The following is a 22,083-nucleotide window of genomic DNA, read 5'->3' as shown; positions in this document are numbered from 1 at the left end:
CCTGCTGAAGGTGCTGTATCTTCTGTCATAGTCTTCTTTCACAGTTTTCACTGACTTTTATCTTATTTTGTTTTCAGGTTTATGGTAGGTTGTGGTAGATGTGATGATTGGTTTCATGGTGATTGTGTTGGGCTGAGCCTTTCTCAAGCGCAGCAGATGGGTGAAGAAGATAAAGAGTATGTGTGTGTGAAATGCTGTGCTGAAGAAGACAAAAAAATGGAGTGCTTTGATCAAAATGTACCAGATACTCAAGTGAAACTTGAGCATAAAGAAGAAAAAGCAATTGAGTGTGAAAAACTGGGGATGTCAAAACAAACACCTACTTGTAATCTAAATACAGCGGCTGAAAAAACGAAGCAAACGGAGGACACTGGGAAGCACAAAGTCAAAATCTTCAGACGGGTGAGTCTTATTTAATGTTTTAAGTTCTCTTAATTTCTGGAGTTAGAAGGTTTCTGCCTGTGCCACTGCCAATTAATAGACCATGTTTCAGACATCTTTGTGAATCTAATTTAAGTTATTTGCAAAGTTACTTCATCTTCTAAGTGGCTTGAATCTTTCAAGAGGGTATTGCTAAAGTTTTTATATTGAGCATTGATATGTTCATGTCATATGTGTGTAGAACATCCTGAGTTGGAAGTGACACATAAAGATCATTGAAGTCCTACTCCTGTATGTGTATATAAACCTATATATACAGGTGTACAAAGAAATGGTGAAGAACCTAGTGCATTTTTCTTTCAGATTGCTAAATGTATTATAGGACATCTGTCAATTTGCTATGTGTTATGAGCTGCAGATAAACAGGAAATAATACAACAACAGTATTTTAGTTTTTGATTGGTTTTATTTCAGATTGTATATAGAAAGGAATGCCTAGTGCTTTGATTGGAGTTTTTCTACTTTTTGTCTAATTTTACTAACCAGAGGATAATTTATAAAGATTATTGAGACAATTCTTCAGTTTGTTAGTATATAATGTCATATTCATGATAACATAATCATCAGCCTGTCTTATTTCTGAGTAGTAGTATTGAAATTCTGGAATGTAAACTGTTCTTTTTGATTTTAATTTACATATGCTTTCTAAACATCCCTGACCTTTGTGGCTAAAACTAGTTAAGGGATGTTCATCGGTATCCCTGACTTTTTCAAATAACTGCAAACTTAGTGGTTGTCAACACAGAGCTTAAATGCAAATTGTTTGTGCTGTATCTTGAGCCGATATTTAAAAGAGATTGTTAAGCAATGCTTGGCAGTAATTTGGGATATTGTTCAATAATTCTTTAGAAAATTATATGGTGACACATACATCCAGGGGATACATTGTATAGCGTAAAAAGGAAGAAATGGGAAAAACACGTGGTAATTATGTAGAGGTTGATTGTAGCATTCAGTAGCATGCTAACATGTGTAAATGTTTCTTTCAGGAATCTGGGGATGGGAAGAATTTACCAGAGTCCAGAGACTCAGATACTAAAAAAGGGCAGCATGTTCCTGCTCGGAAGGGATCACAAACTACTGCAACTCCTCGGCGGTCCCCTGAAGATAAAAATGAAAAAATAAGTAAAGAATCCCTTAGTACAATGGAAAGGTCCACAAAATCAGGTACCAAGGCTTGGGAGTGTCCTCCATGCTGCAGTTCACATCTGTGTACAGTGAAGGATGATACCTTTCTTCATAGCATCAGTTTTTCAAATCATGTTCCATAGTGGAAGAGCTGTTTGTTTCCGTTACATTTATGATCTTTATTTCTCAATTCTTTTTCAGTTTTATTTAGTAGGTAGATGTGTCCTAAATAGATGTATGTTTCTGTTTCAATAGTAGAGGATACTCACATGATCAAAAGTGTGAGAAAAAGTAACCAGACATCTCTATTAAAATTTATTTTATATTGTATGAGACTTTAAAATACTCTTTCATAAAATACTATTAAATGCTTTGTATGCATAGAACTGGTTTAATTGTTGTATAAATTATATTTTGACTTACTGATGTCTTTTGATAATAATTAACAAATTGACAATCTTGTCAACTCATTTCAGAGGGGACATTATATTACTTGCTGAGTCATCAGATTTTCATTTAAACTTAATTTGAAAGGTTGAAGGGACATATTTACCCTCCCAGCAACCTTTGTCCTCTCCCCAGCTCCCTTCCAGGAATCATTTTTCTTCTAAGGTCATTATAATGTGAAGTTGTTGTTATTTGGGACTGAAATCTCAGCGGCAAAGCTAGTGAGATTTTGTGTGAGAACTCTTTTACTCTGAAACTCAAGCTTTGAATTCTCGCCTAAAAATACATAACTTAGCTCTTCTGATCTTTTGCCAATGCTGATGTGCTGATGCATTCTAGAAATCTTTATCAGTCTTCAATTTGTTCTTTTTTTTTCTGACTATAAAATGAAAAAAATTAATATTACTTAGTTCCCATTTCTTCCCTAAATTGAAGGATGCTGCTCAAAATTAGTGACGTTCACATACTGACACAAATGAGCTTTCAGTTGACTCTTTGAAAATTAGTAATTTTTCTTTAATGATTTTAGTTTGATTAGACTTAACCATTATTTGAATTATTTATGACGCAAACTTTATAATGACCTTGAGTGTTACCTGAATCAGAAGATGAGATTATTATAGTTGAAATAATTTTGATGGCTAACAGATGCAGAAATGCTAAGTATAATGTAAAATGGTACTTTAAAGTAAAGCTTATTATACTTATATGTGCTTCATAGTATATTATTTCTTAGTTTGTTCATTGAAAAATGAATCTATGCTGTTACAAAAATTTAGAGTCAAAAATCATACTTAAGATCAAGCTAATGAGCACTGGTCATCTTAATTTGGTGTAGACAAAGATACTGCAAATCAAAGGGCAAACCCCCTGTTTCTGCTAAGGAAGTTTTTGTTCTGGATTAATATAAGTAACATAAAATCCAAACCAAAGAAGAAAAAAACCACAACCAAACACAAACCATCCATCCTTAGGGGTCCAGTCCTTCTTCTTGAGGATCAATTCTTAGAAGTTTAAAAATAAAATTTCATGAAAATAATTCCATCAGCAGCAAAAGTTTCTAAATAAACCTACTTGAGTATTTTACAGTTTTTAACTGTGTTTTGGTAGGTGTGCATGAGAAACAAGAAATTAAGAAAAAGAAAAATGAGAAAGGATCCAGTAGTGCAACACACCTGCCGGCTGTGCCAGCTTCTAAGCCATCTGCTGATCAGATAAGACAAAGCGTTAAGCAGTCTCTTAAGGAAATTCTTATGAAAAGGTAAAGATATATTAAGAAATGAAATTATTTATTTGTATTTATAAATATTTTCCTTTGGAAGGCAAAGGAAAAACTGTTAATTATTTGGATGTGTTTTGTAATTTTTGGCATTGTGTCCTCTTATAGATTGACAGACTCCAGTTTAAAGATTCCTGAGGAGAGAGCAGCAAAAGTTGCCACAAGGATTGAAAGAGAGCTGTTTTCTTTTTTTCGAGACACTGACGCAAAGTATAAGAACAAATACAGAAGTTTAATGTTCAATCTGAAAGATCCTAAAAACAATGTATGTGTGATTTGTCTGTTGTCCTTTGCAGAAATCCTTGATTTGCTGTAGATTTAAGAAACAATCTTCAATCTAGAAACATTATCAGTCCTCCTGCGGTTTAACTGGTTTGGGGTTTTTTTTTGGTTTCCTTGAGTTTTTGATATTGTTTGTTCCTGGGCACTGAGTGTCTTCTGTGTTCTTCCCCATCATCAATTCTCCTACTCCTTGCTCCCAGTGTACAGTTTTTTTGTTTGGTTTCAAACTGTAGTAGATATAGTTGGCCAAGTTTGTGTTTCTCTTTACCACTGGTATGTTATTTAGATATTCCTGTCCCCCTCATAATTCTTTGCTGTTTACTACACCTACTGTTTTTCTGTCCAAGATCTCTCCTCACTGTGCTTTTTCACACCCAGATTTCCCAAGCTTGGTCTTCACTCTCTATTCTGCTTTCTGTGAGCCCATTATTTAACATCATTCCTCCTCAGCTCTGTCTTTTGTCCTTTATCAGTTATTCTGATCAAGTCACTTTGTTTATAGTTTTTCGCTATTACAGTGAGCCAGTTGTAAGAACTTCTATCTTAACTTTCATGTAACAGTTAACTTCTGTTTTCTCTTTGCTCATACTGCTAAAGTAGTTGGTTGTCTTTTTTTTACCCTAGGGCTTCATTTAGGCAAGAAGCATAGATATCCTCTTTGATAGCTTCTTCTCTTTGTTGTGTCATGCAGAGGATTTGCATCTTTAGAAACAAAATCAGTGAACTGTCTGAGTTACTGCTGCAGTGGGCATAAACTCTTTCTCCTTTGAAACAACAGCAGTTAATTATATGTTTAATCATTAAGGGTATGTGTAGATACATTGTTATGTAGAATAAATGGAGCTCTGGGATTAAGCTTTTTATGTTATAAAATCTAGTACTGCTTCCGGGAGTGGAGATAATTACAAACCCACACACTCCGTTTAGCTGTACAGAGCATGTTGTATGTTACTTCTCTGATTTATTTCCTGCTGCGAGCTATTTTTGTCTTGATAGCAACAGTTACTTTTCTTCTTTCTTCTAGATACTGTTTAAGAAAGTACTGAAAGGAGAGGTTACTCCAGATCATCTAATAAAAATGAGCCCAGAAGAACTGGCTTCCAAAGAGCTGGCTGCTTGGAGACAGAGAGAAAACAGACATGTGAGATTTGTCAACTTACGTTGTTTATTTGACAGCCTAAGCATGTGTAACTTCTGTTTGCAGGTTAAGTGTATACAGAAAGAGCAGAATGGATGTTGCAACCAAGCAGGAGGATCTCTGTAATTCATTTAGTATTCAAAACCCAAAGATGTTGTTAGGACAGAAGTGAAAGGAGTGTAGTCAGTTTCTGAGGCTAGGCAACCATGCACTTTCCTTTGCCTTGCAACTTTGTTGCTGCTGGCTCTTCTTTCTGTCTCAAAGGAGGCTTCTTTGTCCTTATTTTCCACAAGATTTTAAAGCTGTTGCTGGAGCTTTATAAACACCAGTTTCTTTAACAGGGAGAAACAGATATTGGACAAACCAAACCAGAGCAATCTGGTGTTGTTTCTAACTTACTGCTGAAGTGTTACAAATCAGTCCCCAAGAAGTAAATCCAGAGCTGAAAACCTGATCTGCCAGTTGGAAAAGCAGCCTAAAGGGACAACGAACGAAAAAAAAAAAAAAAAGACAGCAAAAGAAACCCAAGTGTAGGAAGTTTACTAGATTAGTTTAGCCATGACTTCTCAAGTAGAACATCACTCTGTGTACTGTGCTGAGAGTTTAGAAGGAGAAACAGGAATAAGAGGATCTGTATTTTTATAGAAAATTCCTTTTTGTTAGACAGTGCTCCACTTATTGGGCATTTAGTCTGATGATAACTGCAGCTGCTTAGAAATGGCCATTAAAAATTTTCTAGTTTACAAAATCTGGATTTATGTTGACAGGATCTTTGGTATTTATATTCCACATCATAAAATCTAAAAGCACAATGTTTGGGTAGTGTAAATTCATCTGTGTGCTCAGAATGAATGTTTGGTAATAACTAATTTAGTGGAGTGGGATGCTGTTTTAGAGACTGCAGTGTGCTTTGCAATAGTAGTTATTCCTGTGTTTTTTCCTTGTCATTGCACATTGTGGCTAGACTTGTTTATGAATCATGATAAATTTTTGCTACTTTCTCTGGAAAAACACTTGGGCCTAGAAAGAATGAAAAGTTTGTGTATTCTGTATCTATCCAAAGCCCATCTTTTGTAGTGGAACTTTTTTACATTTACTTTTATAAACATCAGTGAAATTCTGAAAACAGACCATAAAATGCCACTGCTATGAGAAATATCTTCCCAAAAAAGTGTATGCTGCTCAAAAAATTGCTGAAGGGTCCTAATTATTCCAGAGAAATGCTTCACAGTTTCTAGAAACATGTAAAATAAATAGCCATGTATCACTTGACTGTATTTTTCATGTTACTATTTAAGCAAGGCATTGAGACTGCTACTTAATAATTTTTTTTTATTTCCCCAGGATGTTCATAAGTATTGTTGGCATTTTTCAGACAGATAAAGCAATCATAGAATGCTTGTTTCCTTAGCTAATTAGGCTTGAGAATATTTGGCACAGCCAACACAACCTCTTCCTGGTGTAAGAAATGGAAATGTGCTTTAAGAGGCAGTATTAGAAATAATGGTTTATATTTTATTTTATTGCAAGAAAGCAAAGCGGCAGTGCTGTCAGAATTAGCATCTCCATTACTTTTAAAAATACCTTTAATTTTTTTCTTGAGATGAAGCATTAGGTTTATGTACTAAAAACCAAAATGTTGAAAAATGATACAAATTTGCAGATATATTTGTATCCTGCATTGTCCCTATTATTATGGGAAAATAATGGATGTATTTTTTTCTTTAGCTCTTGGGAAATCAGAATTACCAGTATTTTAATTCAGTATTGAAGGTTTGCTTTATAACTTACTTAAATGCATGCCTGGTAAGTACTTGCTGCTATGCTGTAGGAGAAATTAGACAGGCTGCTTCCATGTTTGCTTTATGAAACTACTTGACACTTGCAAAATAAGAATGTATTACTTTTCTTCCTAGAGGGTTCCCTAATTGCAATACTGTTAGCTCTTATATTTTTGAATTTCCAAATTTTACTGTATGGGAGTGATTACACATAACTACTTGTTTTCACAGACAATTGAAATGATTGAGAAAGAGCAGAGGGAAGTTGAAAGAAGACCTATCACAAAAATTACTCACAAAGGAGAAATAGAAATTGAAAGTGAGACACCAATGAAAGAACAAGAGGAAGTAATGGAAATTCAGGTAGAAAAGAAAGCATGGCATCACGGTGTGTTTAGTACATAGGCAATATGGTTGTGAGGTGTTTTGTTTATGATTCTGTTGTTCAAGTCTGTAATTATCTGATCGTTTTTCTTTTATCTTTACTGACTTCTTGGCCTGGTGATTTTGTTGGTTTCTTTCCTTCTGTATTGTGTCTGTGACTGTGTGATTAATTCTGGCAGTAGTAGAAATTAGAAAATATTCTAAATGGTACCTGAATATATTTGAGAATACCAATTATTTATTGTAATGAATTTGAAGATTTTTTGATAGAATTTTAGGCTATGCAGCTGAAGGAAGAGCTATATGTCTGAAGGGAGGAAAATGCCATAAAACTTTCAAACAGTATTAGGAATATTAACAGAGGGATTAAAAAAGCCTAACTGAAATGTGTTTGACTTTTCTTAGGAACCTAATATGAAGTTGTTTGAGAAGTCAGAAGAAGCTGAAAAGGATAAAGAAATAAATGAATCTGCATCTCCGGACACCACAAGTCAACATAAAAATCATCTCTTCGATTTAAACTGCAAAATCTGCATAGGTAATTTGGGAAAGTATATGAAAATAAATAGATGGCAATTCTATAATTTGATGATCATAAATCTCAATATACCTCAAGAATTTAAATAAATGTGGGTTTTTACTTAGTTTGCTGACAACGTTATGGAAGGAATGTTTTACTTCATCATTTCCAAAAGAGACTATTAAAAGGATAGTCTATTAGCATAAACTTGTCTTCTTTTAAAAAACCAGCTTCAGAGAGTGCAGTCCCTATGGTGGGTGTACATACTACTGTTGATTCCTCATTTCTTTATTCCATGCCATCTCAGTGACAAAATTATGTTTAGTACTGTGTAAACATAAACAATGTAATAATTTATACAGGGTATAAATATGTGTAAAATATGTATCCTATCCCACTTCAGTGGCAATATGTAGTATTTTTGGCGTGTCTTCCTTGTGTTCAGAGGAAGTCGTCTTTTTGTTTCTTTAATGAAAAATGAAACCCCTTGTGCTTCCTTTTCTGCAGGCCGAATGGCACCACCTACTGATGATGTGTCAGGGAAGAAGGTGAAGGTGTCTGTTGGGGTTGCACGGAAGCAGTCTGACAATGAAGCAGAGAGCATTGCAGACGCACTCTCCTCCACGTCAAGTATTTTAGCTTCAGAATTACTGGAAGATGATAAGCAAGACTCATCAAAGTCATTCACACCTCTCCCAAAGTAATATAAGCTGCAGAAACAGTATTTTTAAATGAAAGACATTATTAATCTTGTTAAGCTATTATGTCTAAAGCTACTTTTTTAATAGTGTTTCATTAATCCATTTGGGTACTTGAAGTTGTACGCATTTTTAGAATGGAGTTCTCTGCTGGAGTAAGTGCTGTTCATTTATATACATAATAGTACATATGTTGTTGTGATTGCAAACTTCTAATTACCACATAGTTTACTTTTCCCAAAAAACCAATATTTTCTGGTGCAGCAAGGTTTAAATAGAGTTCATATTACAAAAAATCAGTATATAAATTTCATATTGTCTTTTACTGTTAAGGCACATAGTGTATATATGGTGCTGCATTTAAATAAGTGTGTCTTTGTATAAGTGTATATATATAAATTCAGGGAATTTGATACTGCTCTAAACAGAGCATTTACATTGATAATTCAGGCTAGTTTGAAATTCCAAAGTAGTGCTTTTCTACAAATGGCAGGTAACAGCATAACAGCAGCTTGTTTGATGTTTTACTGTATTTGCTGTCAGCTCTCTCTTCATTTTCTTCCACACTCTGCTACTCACTAAAAACGAAATTGCAGTTTATGAGGCTGTTTCTTTTTGGTGCAAGGGAGGCTTTTCGAGAAAAACATTCACTCCCAATTATTTAGAATTGACCAGAGTTCATGCTGAAATTTTGCCTTTATCAGGACAGTGTGATCTTTTACCAAGGATAGTGAACTTTGGTTTTTGAATAGCTTACAGCAAGTTCAAGGTAATTTCCAGTGTCGACAGAAATAAACATAGGTTACATTGTTACTGTAACAGCGCAACATGTGGTACTACTGGGCAGCTTAAAACTGTTAATAGCATGCCTAGAATATTTTGATAGCAACATGTTGGGAAATGTTGAAATGTGTAGTCTTTTTCATAAGGAAACTCTCAGGTTGAGAAACACTCTCCTGTGAAATTATTTAAGTCATCCCATTAATTTTTTCAGCTGCTTTGTTGGCAAAACTGATGCTTTTTTTCAAAGGCAGGAAAAACAGTTTTTTACAGGTGGAATTAGGAGGAGACACAGAAAGTGTGGAAGTAATGCATAGATGAGAAGACATGAGGAGACAGCTTGTGGTACAAAGAGAGAGTAGGATGACACAGGTATTCAGGTGATGGACAGACAGTGGTGGCACGAAATGTAGGAGTTAGGAAAGCAGAATAGGCCAGCAGGCAGTGTGTTTTCATCTTTTACCTGTGGCAGGGGAACATCTCTCTGGCTCTGCAGCACCTGTGTGCACTTGTGTCCTCTTCAGTATAGAGAATTATAGATAATTCTCAGACTAAACAACTTCTCTGTTTTTAAAAAATATTGACTAGGGAATTAATGTGCTGCTCATCTGACTATTCCTGTACCATACAGCTACTCTACTGGAAGATAAGAAACATGGTTGTCTGCCTGTCTTTTTTCGTTAACCCTTCAGTATGCTTAACTGAAAAAGAGAATTCTTTAGAATACTACATTTCTGTGATAAAGAAAAATTATGATTTACCCTGTCTTGCATGATGTATCATGTTGTAAACTGAGTGGGTTTTTCGTTTGTCTTTTTTTTTAGGTCAGAAACGCCTGGTACTGTGGAATGTGAAAGTCTGTTTCTGGCACGCCTGAATTTCATCTGGAAGGGCTTTATCAATATGCCTTCAGTAGCAAAATTTGTTATTAAGGCTTACCCAGTTTCTGGCTCCTTTGAGTATTTAACAGAGGTATTTATATTTATTGAAAAGAATGAATGAACAATTAATTTATTAATTTTACCAACTTACTTACCTTCTAGGCTATTATTAGTATAATGATGGAAGACAGTGAGGCATGATCATTTTAGTGAATGAAGTATTTGTGGGAGGACATTGGTTAAGTTTTATATTTGTAAGTCAAACATTATTCATTACATGAACCTCTTGTTAATCTTCCCATCTATAACAGAAACCTGCATAATGGAGTTTTTTGGTTTTTTTTTGGTTTTTTTTTTTGCCCATCTGGTGGCAGTTCTGGTCCTAACTTTGCATTGTGACTCAATTGTCCCTGAAAAAAAAGTTCATGTAACATTCGCTTCTGTGTCTGAGAGACTGGAAAAGCATGTAACTGCTTATAATAGTTGTCTTCATGTCACAAAATAAAGATCAGAGAGCCTATAAGGCACAATTTTCCTTCTTGACAGCTGCATAGGATGCATCAGCCTTCTAATTAAAAGAACTTAGGTCTTCTGTTAATAAGATTGTCTTTACTTTGCTGTAGATCTTCAGGGAAGTGCAGGCTATGCAGTAATCCTTAATACTAAAGGATTGTTATATGAATATCATACACTTTTCAAAGTTCTCTTTTCAGAAAAAAATTATTTTTCTGAAAGTCTGTTTATTTTGCTTGGGAACAGTGAACTCAGTAGTATCCAAGAATTTACATCTTTATATACATGCACATGTAGGTTATATTTTCCCCTCATGATGAAGATTTTGAAAGTTTATTATGAACATAGGTGTGGAGCTCTCATTGTGGTGTGATGTGATGGATAGCTTAAGTGTTCTCAGAGCACAGTACAGTTATGTTTGCAGTTAATGTTAGCAGAAAGGATAAATTTTGCAAGGTATAGATGAACAGTATTGAATGATAACTAATTTATTAAGTATTGGTAACTTCATACTGAAAATCTAAAATGTCCAAAATTTAATTTTGTTCTTCTGTTGTAACTTCTACTGATATTTTTAAGTTACAATTTAATAAATAAAAGAACTAAGTATGTTTTGAATTTTATGAAACAGATACTGGATGAACGACATAACACAAGATTTATTTGGATTCATGTTTCTGTTGTCCTTTCTCATAGGATTTACCTGATAGTATTCAAGTAGGTGGCAGGATATCTCCCCACACTGTCTGGGATTATGTAGAAAAAATCAAAGCTTCAGGGACCAAGGTAAGAATTTTACCTAGTAAAGACTTGCTGTTTAATATGCACCTTAGTCATCCTAAAGATACTTAGTTTTTTTCTCTTTGAAACATTTGCAAAATATGTGAACTTTAGGAATATCTCATGGTTATGTTGAATGGGATGGGTGGCAGCTGCTGGCATTTTTTTTCCTACCTAACCTTAAACTGTCACCTGCTGTTTGAGAATACCTGTCTTTGTTTTTCACAGTAACTCCTCAGAAATATTTGGATACCACTTCACATCTCAGTTTTTTCAGTAGTGTTACATTGTGCAAAACCATCTCAGTGGCTCTTTGCTGGACTTGTCCCACTGTGTGCCAGTTGTCATTATGCTGGGGAGCCCAAAACTTGAAAGTCCTTTCCAGGTGGTGTCTCACAACTGCTGGATAGAAAGAAATAGCCATTTCCCTTGGTGTGCTGACTGCTTTGATTCTGACACCCGGATTGCAGTAGGCCTTCTTGACGTGGATGCATCACCAGTTCATACTGGGCTTGTCCACCAGGATCCCCACATCATTTTATGCTAAGCTGTTTTCCAGCCAGTCCTGATGCATGGGGTTACTTCAGCTCAAAGTGCAAAATTTTGCATTTTGCCTTTGCTGACATTGACAAAGTTTAGCCTGTTATTTCATCTTGCTTAGGTGCCATCTCAGTTTTGCAGAGGCTCTTCTGTCCAATTTTCCAGGCTGTTCAAACAGCATCAGCTCCTGAACTGTGCTTTGGGCATAATTCTGGGATCTGAATACTCGTCTTCCACTATTATTTATGGATGTCTTGGACACAACAGACTACAAAACACAGCTTTCTAGTAATGTTAAGGGTAGAGAGTGGAGTAATTCATTGGAAGCTGGCAAGCTTCCCTGAAACTTGTTATTTAGCTGTCTGTTAAAATATTGGCTCTTTTGTCATGTGCTTCAGTTAATTTTTTCATACTAAGTGCTTTCTACTTGTTTTATCTAGTTCTGAATTATTTTGGCCCTGTTTCTGCTCCTTCTGTCTCTTCTGTTCTCTGCCATTTTGGCATAGCTTTTTCTCCTCAGCACCATTCTTTTAAATAAAGAGCAGTCAGTAAAAAAATAGCATTTCACAGAAAAATATTCTTGCCCATCTTTTTCCCTCTCATTCTGTAAACAGGAGATCTGCGTGGTTCGCTTTACCCCGGTAACCGAAGAAGATCAGATCTCCTATGCATTGCTGTTCGCCTATTTCAGCAGTAGAAAACGTTACGGTGTAGCGGCCAATAATATGAAGCAGGTGAAAGATTTGTACCTCATCCCTTTAGGCTCCTCAGATAAAGTCCCTCATCAGCTTGTGCCTTTTGATGGGCCTGGTAAGTACAGCTTGGAATTTGGAATTCTATTATAACGCTACTTAAAGAAGTTGGCAATAAGAGGAAATGAAATTTAAAAATGCTATTTTATTCAAATATGGAATGAGTTTTCCATAGTATTATTATATTAGTTTCCTTGAAAAGATATTAATTTCCCCTTGCTAGATTATTGTGATACTTCAGAGATGAAAAGATTAGTGTTTACAACCTTGTTTTATGTCTGCTACCTTCTTTCTCTAACACAGGAGGCTTTGTAGGTTTCAATGTCAGTAAACTGAGTCACACAAGTGGACTATGATAGAAGGCATAAGTTCCAAACTTATACTCTCAATTTAAAATAGTATTTTTCATTATTTTAATTGTTTTTATATTTTTTCTCAAGTATTCCAAAGTTCCTTACCAAAAAATACATTGAAAGTTTAAAACATAGATGGGCAAGGAAAAAAAGATCTTGAAATGATCTGTGTACACTTGAGTTGATCTGTGTACGCTTGAGTTTATATCAGTTTATCTTGGTTATAAAAATTTGTGGCTAATCTTTCTTTTTGAGATAGACAGGGCCAAAATGAAGAGAGAATGAGCTAGAACTGTTTTCTTTTGCCATTATATGGAGCAAAATAGATGGTGAGGAGATGGGTAATAGTATGCCTTAAAACACAGCGCCTTTCCTGGAATGAGAGAAACATTTCTGAAATTTGCTCCTGGTAAATCTTTGAAGAAGTATGTCTAACATAAATTGATGAGGTGATTTTTTGTTTGCAAGTGTTCTGTTTACTTTTTTTTTCCCTATTATACTTTGCTACCGCTGTTACCATGTTGTAGCTGGGTTAGACTAACTCAATGTTTAAGTTCTGTGCTGATTCTGATGAGATTAGATGTCCTATCTGTCTCATATTCTCTATTCAGATGTTATAGTGTACTTGAACCAATCTTAAGTTGCAGTGCTTGAAGTCATACTTTTAATACTGGGAATACATATTTTTATTATTTTAAGTATTGTTAATGTTTAACATGACAAGCAGAACAAATTAAAATGCCATAAGATTAATACTTTTGATAGTATATTGTAAGTATATGGGGGTTATTTTTGTTTAAATTATTGCCTAACCAAAATACAAAGAGATGATAAGTTGCTGTTGCAATTTTGTGCAGGGATTGAAATACATCGACCAAATTTATTACTGGGATTGATAATTCGCCAGAAGATGAAGAGGCAGATTACTGCTGTTTCAAGTGTAACCAGTAGTTTTGCAGATGAAGCTGCTGAAAGTACCTTGAGTAGCTTGCCACCAGAGAAGAAAAGCAAGCCAAGCAAACCTGAAGTCTCACATCATGATTTGGCACTAGAAGAAGAAGAGGAAAATAATTTTTTTAATTCCTTCACAACTGTGCTACACAAGCAGAGAAATAAACCACAGCAGTCTAATACAGATGATGCTCCAGCAGTTACTGAACCGTTGGTGGAAAGTACCAAGCATGACCCACCAAAGCCTCTCAGGTTCCTTCCGGGAGTCCTGGTTGGATGGGAAAATCAGTCTTCAACTCTGGAGCTAGCAAATAAACCGTTGCCAGTGGATGATATTCTTCAAAGCCTGTTGGGCACGACAGGGCAGGTGTATGAGCACAGCAAGTCAGAAGCAAGTCCTAGTGAAGACATACCATTATTAAATGAACAGGCAACCTTGAAAGAAGAAATCATGGATGTTGCTGACGTAACTGCTGAAGCTGGTGAAGCAAAGTCTGGTTTGGATGATCCTCAAGAATCCACTAATGGTGCTGCAACTGTGGATGCAGCAGCTGTAGGGACCTCAAGTTCTGCAAGAAGTGCTGGTTCTTTGATAGGGCTGACTCTTAAGGGAAAACCTCCAGATGTCTCCACAGAAGCATTTTTAGCAAATTTGTCTGCTCAGGCACAGAATAAGGAAACTGAAGAAAGTAAAGAAAATGACCCAAAGCGGCAGATACCAGACAAGGATAGTGTTGCACAGGAAGTTAGAAGGAGCACAAATTCCAGCTTTTCTTCCTCATCAAATTCAGGAAAAAAGCCCAGTGAGAACAATGTTAATGTAAGCTCTGCTGAAGGTACTACTGCTAATACCTCTAAATCACCACCATTTATTAATCTTAAAAGAGACCCACGACAGGCAGCTGGACGAAGCCAGCAGACTAATATTTCAGAAAACAAGGAAGGCGATGTTAGCAGAAATGAAGACCGACAAAATGCTTCAGGAAATGATCAAGGAGAACCAGAGAATAAACAACTTTCTGGAGAAGGGGGCTTAAACCTGTATCAAAGTGAGGCACAAACCAATGAGACACCGTTCAGTTCAGCTGCAGCTAAGGCAGATAACCCAGTTGCATCACAAGCAGAAGATACCAAACACTCACAGGAAGATGGATTGATGCAAAACACTGAAACAGTGAACTCATTTAGAAGAGGACCAGCTGCAACTTCATCTCATTTTGAAACTGAAAACTCTTCTCATTCTGAATTTATTTCCAAAGTTCCAAGCCCCGTTGCAAGTGGCAGCTTCTCATCTGTTGGACCTCCACAGCAGAATTTTCAGCATTCTAAATCTAATCCACCTGGATTTCAGTTTCAGGCTCCTGTACCTCATAACTTCCCTCCACAAAACAACCCTATGTTTGGATTTCCTCCTCATTTACCGCCTCCACTTCTTCCTCCTCCTGGCTTTGGTTTTCCTCAAAATCCAATGATGCCATGGCCACCAGTAGCTCATTTATCAGGCCAGCCACCACAGTATGCCGGACCCATTGCACAAGGGCTACCAGTGGCTCACAAACAATCAAGATTTTTGGGACCAGAAAATTTTTTTCAGAGTAAAGACAGTAGGAGACCAGAAAGACGCCACAGCGATCCTTGGGGCAGAGAAGAACAGCATTTAGAGAGAGGATTCAGTAGAGGAAAAAATGATCGACAAAGACTTTACAGTGAAACCCATCACCAAAAAAAAGACAGACATGAAAAAGAATGGAGCAATGAAAAATACTGGGAGCAAGATTCTGAAAGAAACAGGCGCAGGGACAGAAACCAGGAAAAAGAGAGAGAGCGGAAGAGTAGGGAGGAAGGACAGAGAGACAAAGAAAGAGCGCGATCCCCACACAGTGATAGAGCTGCTGATGGAAAAAGCCCCAGAGAGACTAGAAATCCAGAAAAAAAGACAGAGAAGCCTAAAAGTGATGAACAGGCTCATGAAAAAGATAAGGAGAGGGAGAAAAGCAAAGACAAGCATAGAGAACGAGAAAGTGAAAAGAACAGAGAGAGACATAGGGACCACAGTGACAGAACTAAAAGCAAAAGGTAAAAAGATGCAGGCAGTCTTTTAAAATCCTATTTAAATAAACTGTTAGAGTAATGTCGTAAAACTTTGTATGACAAAAAAAAGAGAGCCTGCTAGGATTGTGCCATCGTTTTTTATTCTGTGTTGGTGTTTTGCAGAAACAAGTCTGTGTTTTGGTACCACTCAATGTACCAATACTCATCCTTTTTTTCATTATACCAACTATCGCTAGAAGTAGGAGTTTAATATTTTAAAAATTTTACATTGCTGTATATTCAAAATTTTAAAGATTTCTTTTTATTAATATGCAATAAAGGCTTAGGAATTTTCTTAGCTGAGGAAGTTGGCTTTAGTCAAGTCTGCAATATAGTTGCTGCCTTTGGTAATTTGTGCTCTCTTCTGTTTTAAGATGCCCTGACAATTTTAAAGGTTGTTTTCATACAATACCCTTGTTTTTAAATTGCACTGTTTTTAAAGACTGCAGCAAAGCCTCGGAATCCACATGTTACAACAAAATGTAATATGTTCGGTGGTGTGAAAAGTTTGGGGTTTTTTTTTAATTATTCAGTAGTACAAAAAAACCTCAAGTATGTTTCGTTATATTATATTTCAGGTTTTTCCTAAGCATCTGAAGCAGTTTGTGACCAGAAATTGGAAGGCTGAGCTGCTTGAATGTTATTACTTCAAACTGCACTTGTTTTAATAAGAAAGCATTTCTAACCTAAATTCTTGAAAATTATTTGTAGTAGTAAATTCATTTCTCCCACCATTTTCCATGCTTCAAAAACTTGAATACCTGAGCTTGTACATTACTTTGTGTTTTGCTATCCTTTTTACTGTAAAATGTAAATATTTTAAGGGATATTTTGATTCTAAAATGATAAAACTTTCTCACATACTGTGTGTGTTTGATTTCATAGCTGTGAAACTGTAGGCTAAATGAATACAGAAGGCTCAGTCACAGAATGCCACATTTGTTGTACACTTTATAGCTCGGTTTGTTTTGAGTTCTGGAGAACAAAGAGGGGGGAGAAGGGCAAAAGTGTTTGTACCCTTGGGACTTCTGGTAACTTGGTATTTTGTGGACTACCATCCAGCAGGGCCAAACAATATGCAAATGTGAAAACAAAATCACCTACTCTAATACTTTTTAAAATACACTGGGCATCTTATTGAGACTTTCAGAAACAACAAAAATATTCCACCGTATAAAGAAAAACTGAGGTTTATTGTTCTGGTTTTCAGTGTTTTGTTTTCCACTTTGAGTACACAACATTACTATGCTGCTGACAGAGCATTTTGCACTTTGCTTTAGAAAAGCCTCATCTTTCCAGAAAAGTCTTCCCAGTTTACAACATCATAATTGTTAGTTTTAATTATGAATATATTTTAAGGTAAATTTTTACTTGGGTACCTTGCAAGTAACTTCATGGTCAAATTGGCTAAAATTAAAAGTATTGCGCTGAATAAAGGAGGTGGTAGACTTTTATTAAGTGATGTTTTTTCAGCTCATCATTGAGAAGACTAATTTAAAAAAGTCCTCAGTAGCTAAAAATGACATTCAAACACCTTTAAAATAAAATTAGTCTTTTCCAAATTAATTCCATGGTCTGTAAAGCAGTAGTGCTATTGAATATATCTGGTAGTAATATACATGTGTTTTGTTGTTTAAATATTTGCACGGAGCTCTGTAGGCACAGAAATGCACCAAAGCATTGTTTTCATTTTTGGAGTAAGTTTTAAATTCACAGCTCTACATATGGAGATTCTCTTTTGATCCATTCAAAAGTAGTCTACTCCAAGGTCACTGGTGACTGCCTCTCACATGTGCATCCATTTCTGCTCTGAAAATAAACTGGAAGCAGTGAAAATTGCAACTACCTGTATGGAAGGGATGGGAATGCTTTCTGCCAGAACTACCAGAAATAATTTGTTTTAAAAGAATATGTAAACATTTTTCAAGTTTGCTGAGTGCTTTGCCACCTGCCTTGTGTATGTAAAACCTGAAGAGAGCCACAGTAAGACAGCTCTTGAGGGAGAGCTTTAAGTGTTTGAGTTAACAAACAGCAAAAGTCTCCAGGATTTATTCCAAGGATGTGAGTTAGTGTAATGGGAATAAATCCTGCTACTACAAGAATAAAGGATTTTACTTTTCCATTGCCTTCAGTCACTCTCCTTCCAACATTTGTGTTTGCTGGAAGTGCTCTGATTACTTGTTCCTTGTTTTACACCAAATCACTGCTCAGATCACGCAAGGCACTGTGGACTGCTGAGGAACTGGCAGTACACCAGAAGCCCCAAAGAGAACAGATAAACCTTAAATTTGCTCCCTTCTCCAGCATCACGTGGCCATAAAAGGCTCTACTTAGAGAAACTGGAAGAGAAGAATCTGGGACAGCTCAAATGTCAGGTGGGCTTCATGAGCTGCCTTTTGGGAAGAGTTGTAGCTCTGTTGCATCGGGCTGATCACTTGGGGGCTCAGAGCAGCTGAAGAAAGTAGAATGTACCTCACAAAGATGTTCACAAATACTTAAACATCTTGGGGTAGCTCCCAGGCACTTCAGTTATCTTTAAGTCACCTGTAACTGACTTGACAATGCTTTCATTGCTACAGGTTAAGTATGGTGATGTGGAAGCAAGTGTGTGTCACCCAGTTTTAGGTGCTTATGGCCTTTGCTCCATAACATACATCCCATCCTCACTTCCCTCTCCGCCCCAAAATAGTTACTTGTTTCTGACAGGTATATGCTGAAGACTTGCATTCAGAGAATTTCCATGCAAGGAGGTAATGGTTTGTTATGTACTTTTTAGCAATAGTAAAGTGAAAGAGGAAAAGATACAAATCAATCACTATTTTTATTTAATAATTTTACTAATTTAGTAAGCCAGCAGTCAAATGAGAAATGTAGATGCCATCATATATTACTGGTATAAGCACATTAAGATAGAATTTTAAATTTTTTGTGGCTCCCTAAAACAGAATATAAGACAGCTTCATGAGAAGGAATTGATTTTTTTGTATTTATGTATGAACAGCTCTATTTACTTTTGAGATTATCAATTAATGAGAAATATATTTGCAGAAATTTGTTTTACTATGACCAAAACCTCTGTACTCATAAATTTTTGAAATGTCATTTAGGAGCACATAAGCCAGAAAGGTATAGGTAAAGTAGAACAGTTCTTGGACTTTTTAAGGTCTTAAGAATAAAAGTTACTTGTAGATAGACTGCCACATTGCAGTTATAAATCATTAAAACCAAAGGTTTTCATGTAGTCAAATAGGGGAGACCTCTGCTGGAGAAAACCAGGAGGCCTGTTTTCTCTCTCTAAAATTATATATGGTTTTGGCTCTTAAAATCATTCTTTAAGAGTAATATTTTAGCACACTTAAGAGAGGCTTGAATTCTACCCTCTTACATATAATACACACAGGATGGACACAGATAAGTGAGTGAGAACAACTTTATTACCTAATTAGAGTCTTTTTGGGCTTAGTAAGTAATTATAGCTGTTGCATTTTTAAAATTCTCATTACAATAAATTTGGGTTTTGCCTCAACCACACTGTTTCTTCCCCCACAAATTTCAGTTTTTAGACTCGACCTTGACATTATAAAATAAATATTTTAATAATATTCAAGAGTTGGAGAAACAGGTAACAGTTTTCTCATAAAGCAACAAACAGCACTTGAATGATGGTTGGCTTTATAAGCTAATCACTACCTCTTTGTTTACAAAACTATTTCCAGCACAATAAAGAAAAAAAACCCTTCAGACTTTCCCATTATTTTAAAGTAAATGCTAAAGAGTATATATAAATAATTCTATAAGGAAAGCAATTGATCATATTTTATATGTATATGTTATTAATACTCCACATAAATTTGTCCCTTATTACTTTTTAAATGCTTTTCTATGTTGGTTGCTGAGTCATACATTGCCAGCTTACACAATAAACAGGAGGAAAAGGAATTTTACCTTTTTAATAGAGTCTCGGACAGTTTTTTCAATTAATTTCCAGAATTTCCATCATGAATGTTGTATCCTTCTGCTTTCATTAGCTGAATCTTTTTAGAATCTTGGAAGAGCACAACATCCTTAATCTTACCAATGAATTCCTTCTGAAAAAGCCCTGTAGTGACTATATTGACTTCCCTGCCAATTTCAAACCCACCAAAGTAACAAATGCCACCGTAGTTTAAAGCAGTATATTTTCTTTGTGGGTCAATATCTTCAAAAAGGATTAGTTCCTCATCAAGATAAACCTTAACACAAGTTTGGTTTTGAACTACAGTAGTGAAATGCCATTTTTCATCAGAACAGGTTAAATACTTTCTGTGCCTTAGAGGAACAGAGATTCTTTCTCCAAGATTAATTACAACTTTTAAAGTTCCATTGGCAAGACCAATGGCAAGGAAGTCATTATCTTCATCTTCACTTTTTCCCATCCATGCTATTAAGCCTTCAGTTTGATTGGTAGTAAAATTTAAAGAAAGGCGGCTGTACTGGAGGTCTCTTTTTCCATAAAAAGGATCCGTATATTTAATGTAGGAGTTGCCAACAAACTTTGCTATATAAAATTTGATTTTGTTATTGCAGTACTTACCTGTCCAGCCTAGTGCACATGCACAGGTGTATGAAAATGAAGAAGGTTTAGGAATACAAAGTGCATGAGACCCGCACATGTTTTGTGAACAGTGAATGGATTGTTCACACTTGGTCCCTGTCCAGTCTTTTGGGCAAGAACAAGAAAAGCCTGGGTTTCCAACTTGACATGTCCCATTATTTTTGCACACAGTGTAACCACAATCTGTTCCATCGCAGTCACCAATGTTGGCTCCACCCTTGGGGTCAGTCACAGTAAGATTCAGTTCCCTGTTGTTTATAACCATTTCTCGAATACAACCAGTGAAACCTGTGGGCTCATTTTCTATTGCCATTGGATTAACAAGGTTTAAGGAGGATACCCCTCCAACAAAAAAATCCGAGTGTGTGTCTAGTGCGTTCATTCCAGGACTGGCTTTTTGAGTAACGTTGACACCATCCAGGTCCAGGTAGCCTTCATTACCAACTCTTCCTGCATTAAGTAAGTGCCATGTATTTCCATTTGTGTGGACCTTCTGAAGGGTCTGTAAGATGACTGTTCTGTCTCCAAGGTTGTAGCGTAACTGTGTAAATCCATTTACTAATGATATACATAGAAAATCACCTGTAAAAAACAGTATAAAACATTTTTAATTTTTAGAGGGGTGTACTGAAGAACAAGATATTAATGATTCTGATGCTTTCATGCCTGCATTTCCTTGTACCATCATTATATCTAAATCACACAAAGGGAAATGTTCCCTGGTGAGCTGCTTTTAGCCTTTTTTTTTCTTTCTCGTTATTGGAAACTGAGCTCATGTTTGCCTCAAAGTAAAAAGCCCAGCCTTCTGAAATGCTCTGCTTTTGTGCAAAGACCAGATAACTGAGGTAGGAGGAAACACAATCACTTTGGCATCCAGGAAGTGTGAATCAGTGTTCCCATGGAAAAGAAAGAAGTTTTGGCCAAGTTACAAAGGCAGAAATACTCTCAACTTCAGTATGTTGAATAAAGGCTTGATGGATTTGTCAGTTTAATGAACAGTTTTGTCTGCAGCAGACATATTCTACTTTCCCTGAAGGCTCCTTTTTACAACAGGGATGTTTTGGGTTTAATAATCTGACAGCTGTAGGAACAGATATGCTTTTTATTGCATTGTTCTTCTAGAGGCCTTTGTGACAGGAAATATTAGAAGGGAGTTCTCTCTTCTTGTACTATTACTGTTTCTGGCCTTACAGGCAGTGTAAAAGGAGAGGGAGTACCACTTCAAACTGTACTTCCAAGCACGAAAAAAGAAAACTGGGAAAGGTTAGGAAATGGGAGATGGAGAAGTTTGTAAGGGAAGCAATAGAGCCTAATAGGGGAAAGTGACAGGGAAGCAGAAGAGAACAGCAGAGAAGTCTGCAAATTAAAGTTTTGTCCTCAAATTTTTTGAGGTTTGCCTGTGCAATTTAACTTTCATATCTTACTTTTGGAAATAATAGGCATTGGGTTGTTTGTTTATCCATTAAACTGGTAAATATGTTTGTTAAATTTGAATGCAAGCTTTCCTAATAGTTGCCAGTCCAGTTTCCTTAAAGATTCAACATTCCTAAGGGTGGACCTATCAGTAGAATGATGAAGTTTGCTTTCATGTGTGTTTAATTTTTGAGTATTTCTAATCCTTGGATTACATTGCCTGTAGTGAAATTGAATGGCTTAATTTACTGGAGGCTTGTGAAAGTTGCCAAAATTATAGCTCCCTATTCAAGAGATGTTCAGGTTGCCATTTAGGCAGGCTAGAGATGTTTTAGTG

General features: G+C 36.0%; 2 protein-coding genes across 6 annotated transcripts in view; one reads left to right on the top strand and one right to left on the bottom strand.

Annotated features, from left to right (window-relative positions):
- Nucleotides 1-17,870, top strand: part of PHF3 (PHD finger protein 3) — a 41,197-nt gene extending 23,327 nt beyond the window's left edge. For 4 of the 5 annotated variants that reach the window (XM_031057606.1, XM_031057608.1, XM_031057609.1 and 1 more), the window contains 13 exons: nucleotides 78-402; nucleotides 1,431-1,608; nucleotides 3,127-3,277; nucleotides 3,404-3,560; nucleotides 4,602-4,718; nucleotides 6,728-6,859; nucleotides 7,286-7,418; nucleotides 7,908-8,100; nucleotides 9,703-9,850; nucleotides 10,969-11,058; nucleotides 12,207-12,402; nucleotides 13,555-15,724; nucleotides 16,318-17,870. In XM_031057606.1, coding sequence (XP_030913466.1) covers nucleotides 78-402; nucleotides 1,431-1,608; nucleotides 3,127-3,277; nucleotides 3,404-3,560; nucleotides 4,602-4,718; nucleotides 6,728-6,859; nucleotides 7,286-7,418; nucleotides 7,908-8,100; nucleotides 9,703-9,850; nucleotides 10,969-11,058; nucleotides 12,207-12,402; nucleotides 13,555-15,724; nucleotides 16,318-16,336 — 4,009 coding nt within the window. In that variant the 3' untranslated portion in view covers nucleotides 16,337-17,870. Of the gene's footprint in view, nucleotides 1-77; nucleotides 403-1,430; nucleotides 1,609-3,126; nucleotides 3,278-3,403; nucleotides 3,561-4,601; nucleotides 4,719-6,727; nucleotides 6,860-7,285; nucleotides 7,419-7,907; nucleotides 8,101-9,702; nucleotides 9,851-10,968; nucleotides 11,059-12,206; nucleotides 12,403-13,554 lie in introns of all 5 variants that reach the window. The other variant, XM_031057607.1, reaches the window with a different exon arrangement.
- A 1,728-nt stretch (nucleotides 17,871-19,598) lies between these two features.
- The window catches only part of EYS (eyes shut homolog), a 702,047-nt gene continuing 699,562 nt past the window's right edge, over nucleotides 19,599-22,083 (bottom strand). The window contains 1 exon segment of the mRNA XM_031057597.1: nucleotides 19,599-20,915. Coding sequence (XP_030913457.1) covers nucleotides 19,717-20,915 — 1,199 coding nt within the window. The 3' untranslated portion in view covers nucleotides 19,599-19,716.

Source organism: Geospiza fortis, unplaced genomic scaffold (assembly GCF_000277835.1).
Source record: "Geospiza fortis unplaced genomic scaffold, GeoFor_1.0 scaffold264, whole genome shotgun sequence".
Classification (NCBI taxonomy): domain Eukaryota; kingdom Metazoa; phylum Chordata; class Aves; order Passeriformes; family Thraupidae; genus Geospiza; species Geospiza fortis.
This window is presented reverse-complemented; position numbering and strand designations above follow the sequence as displayed.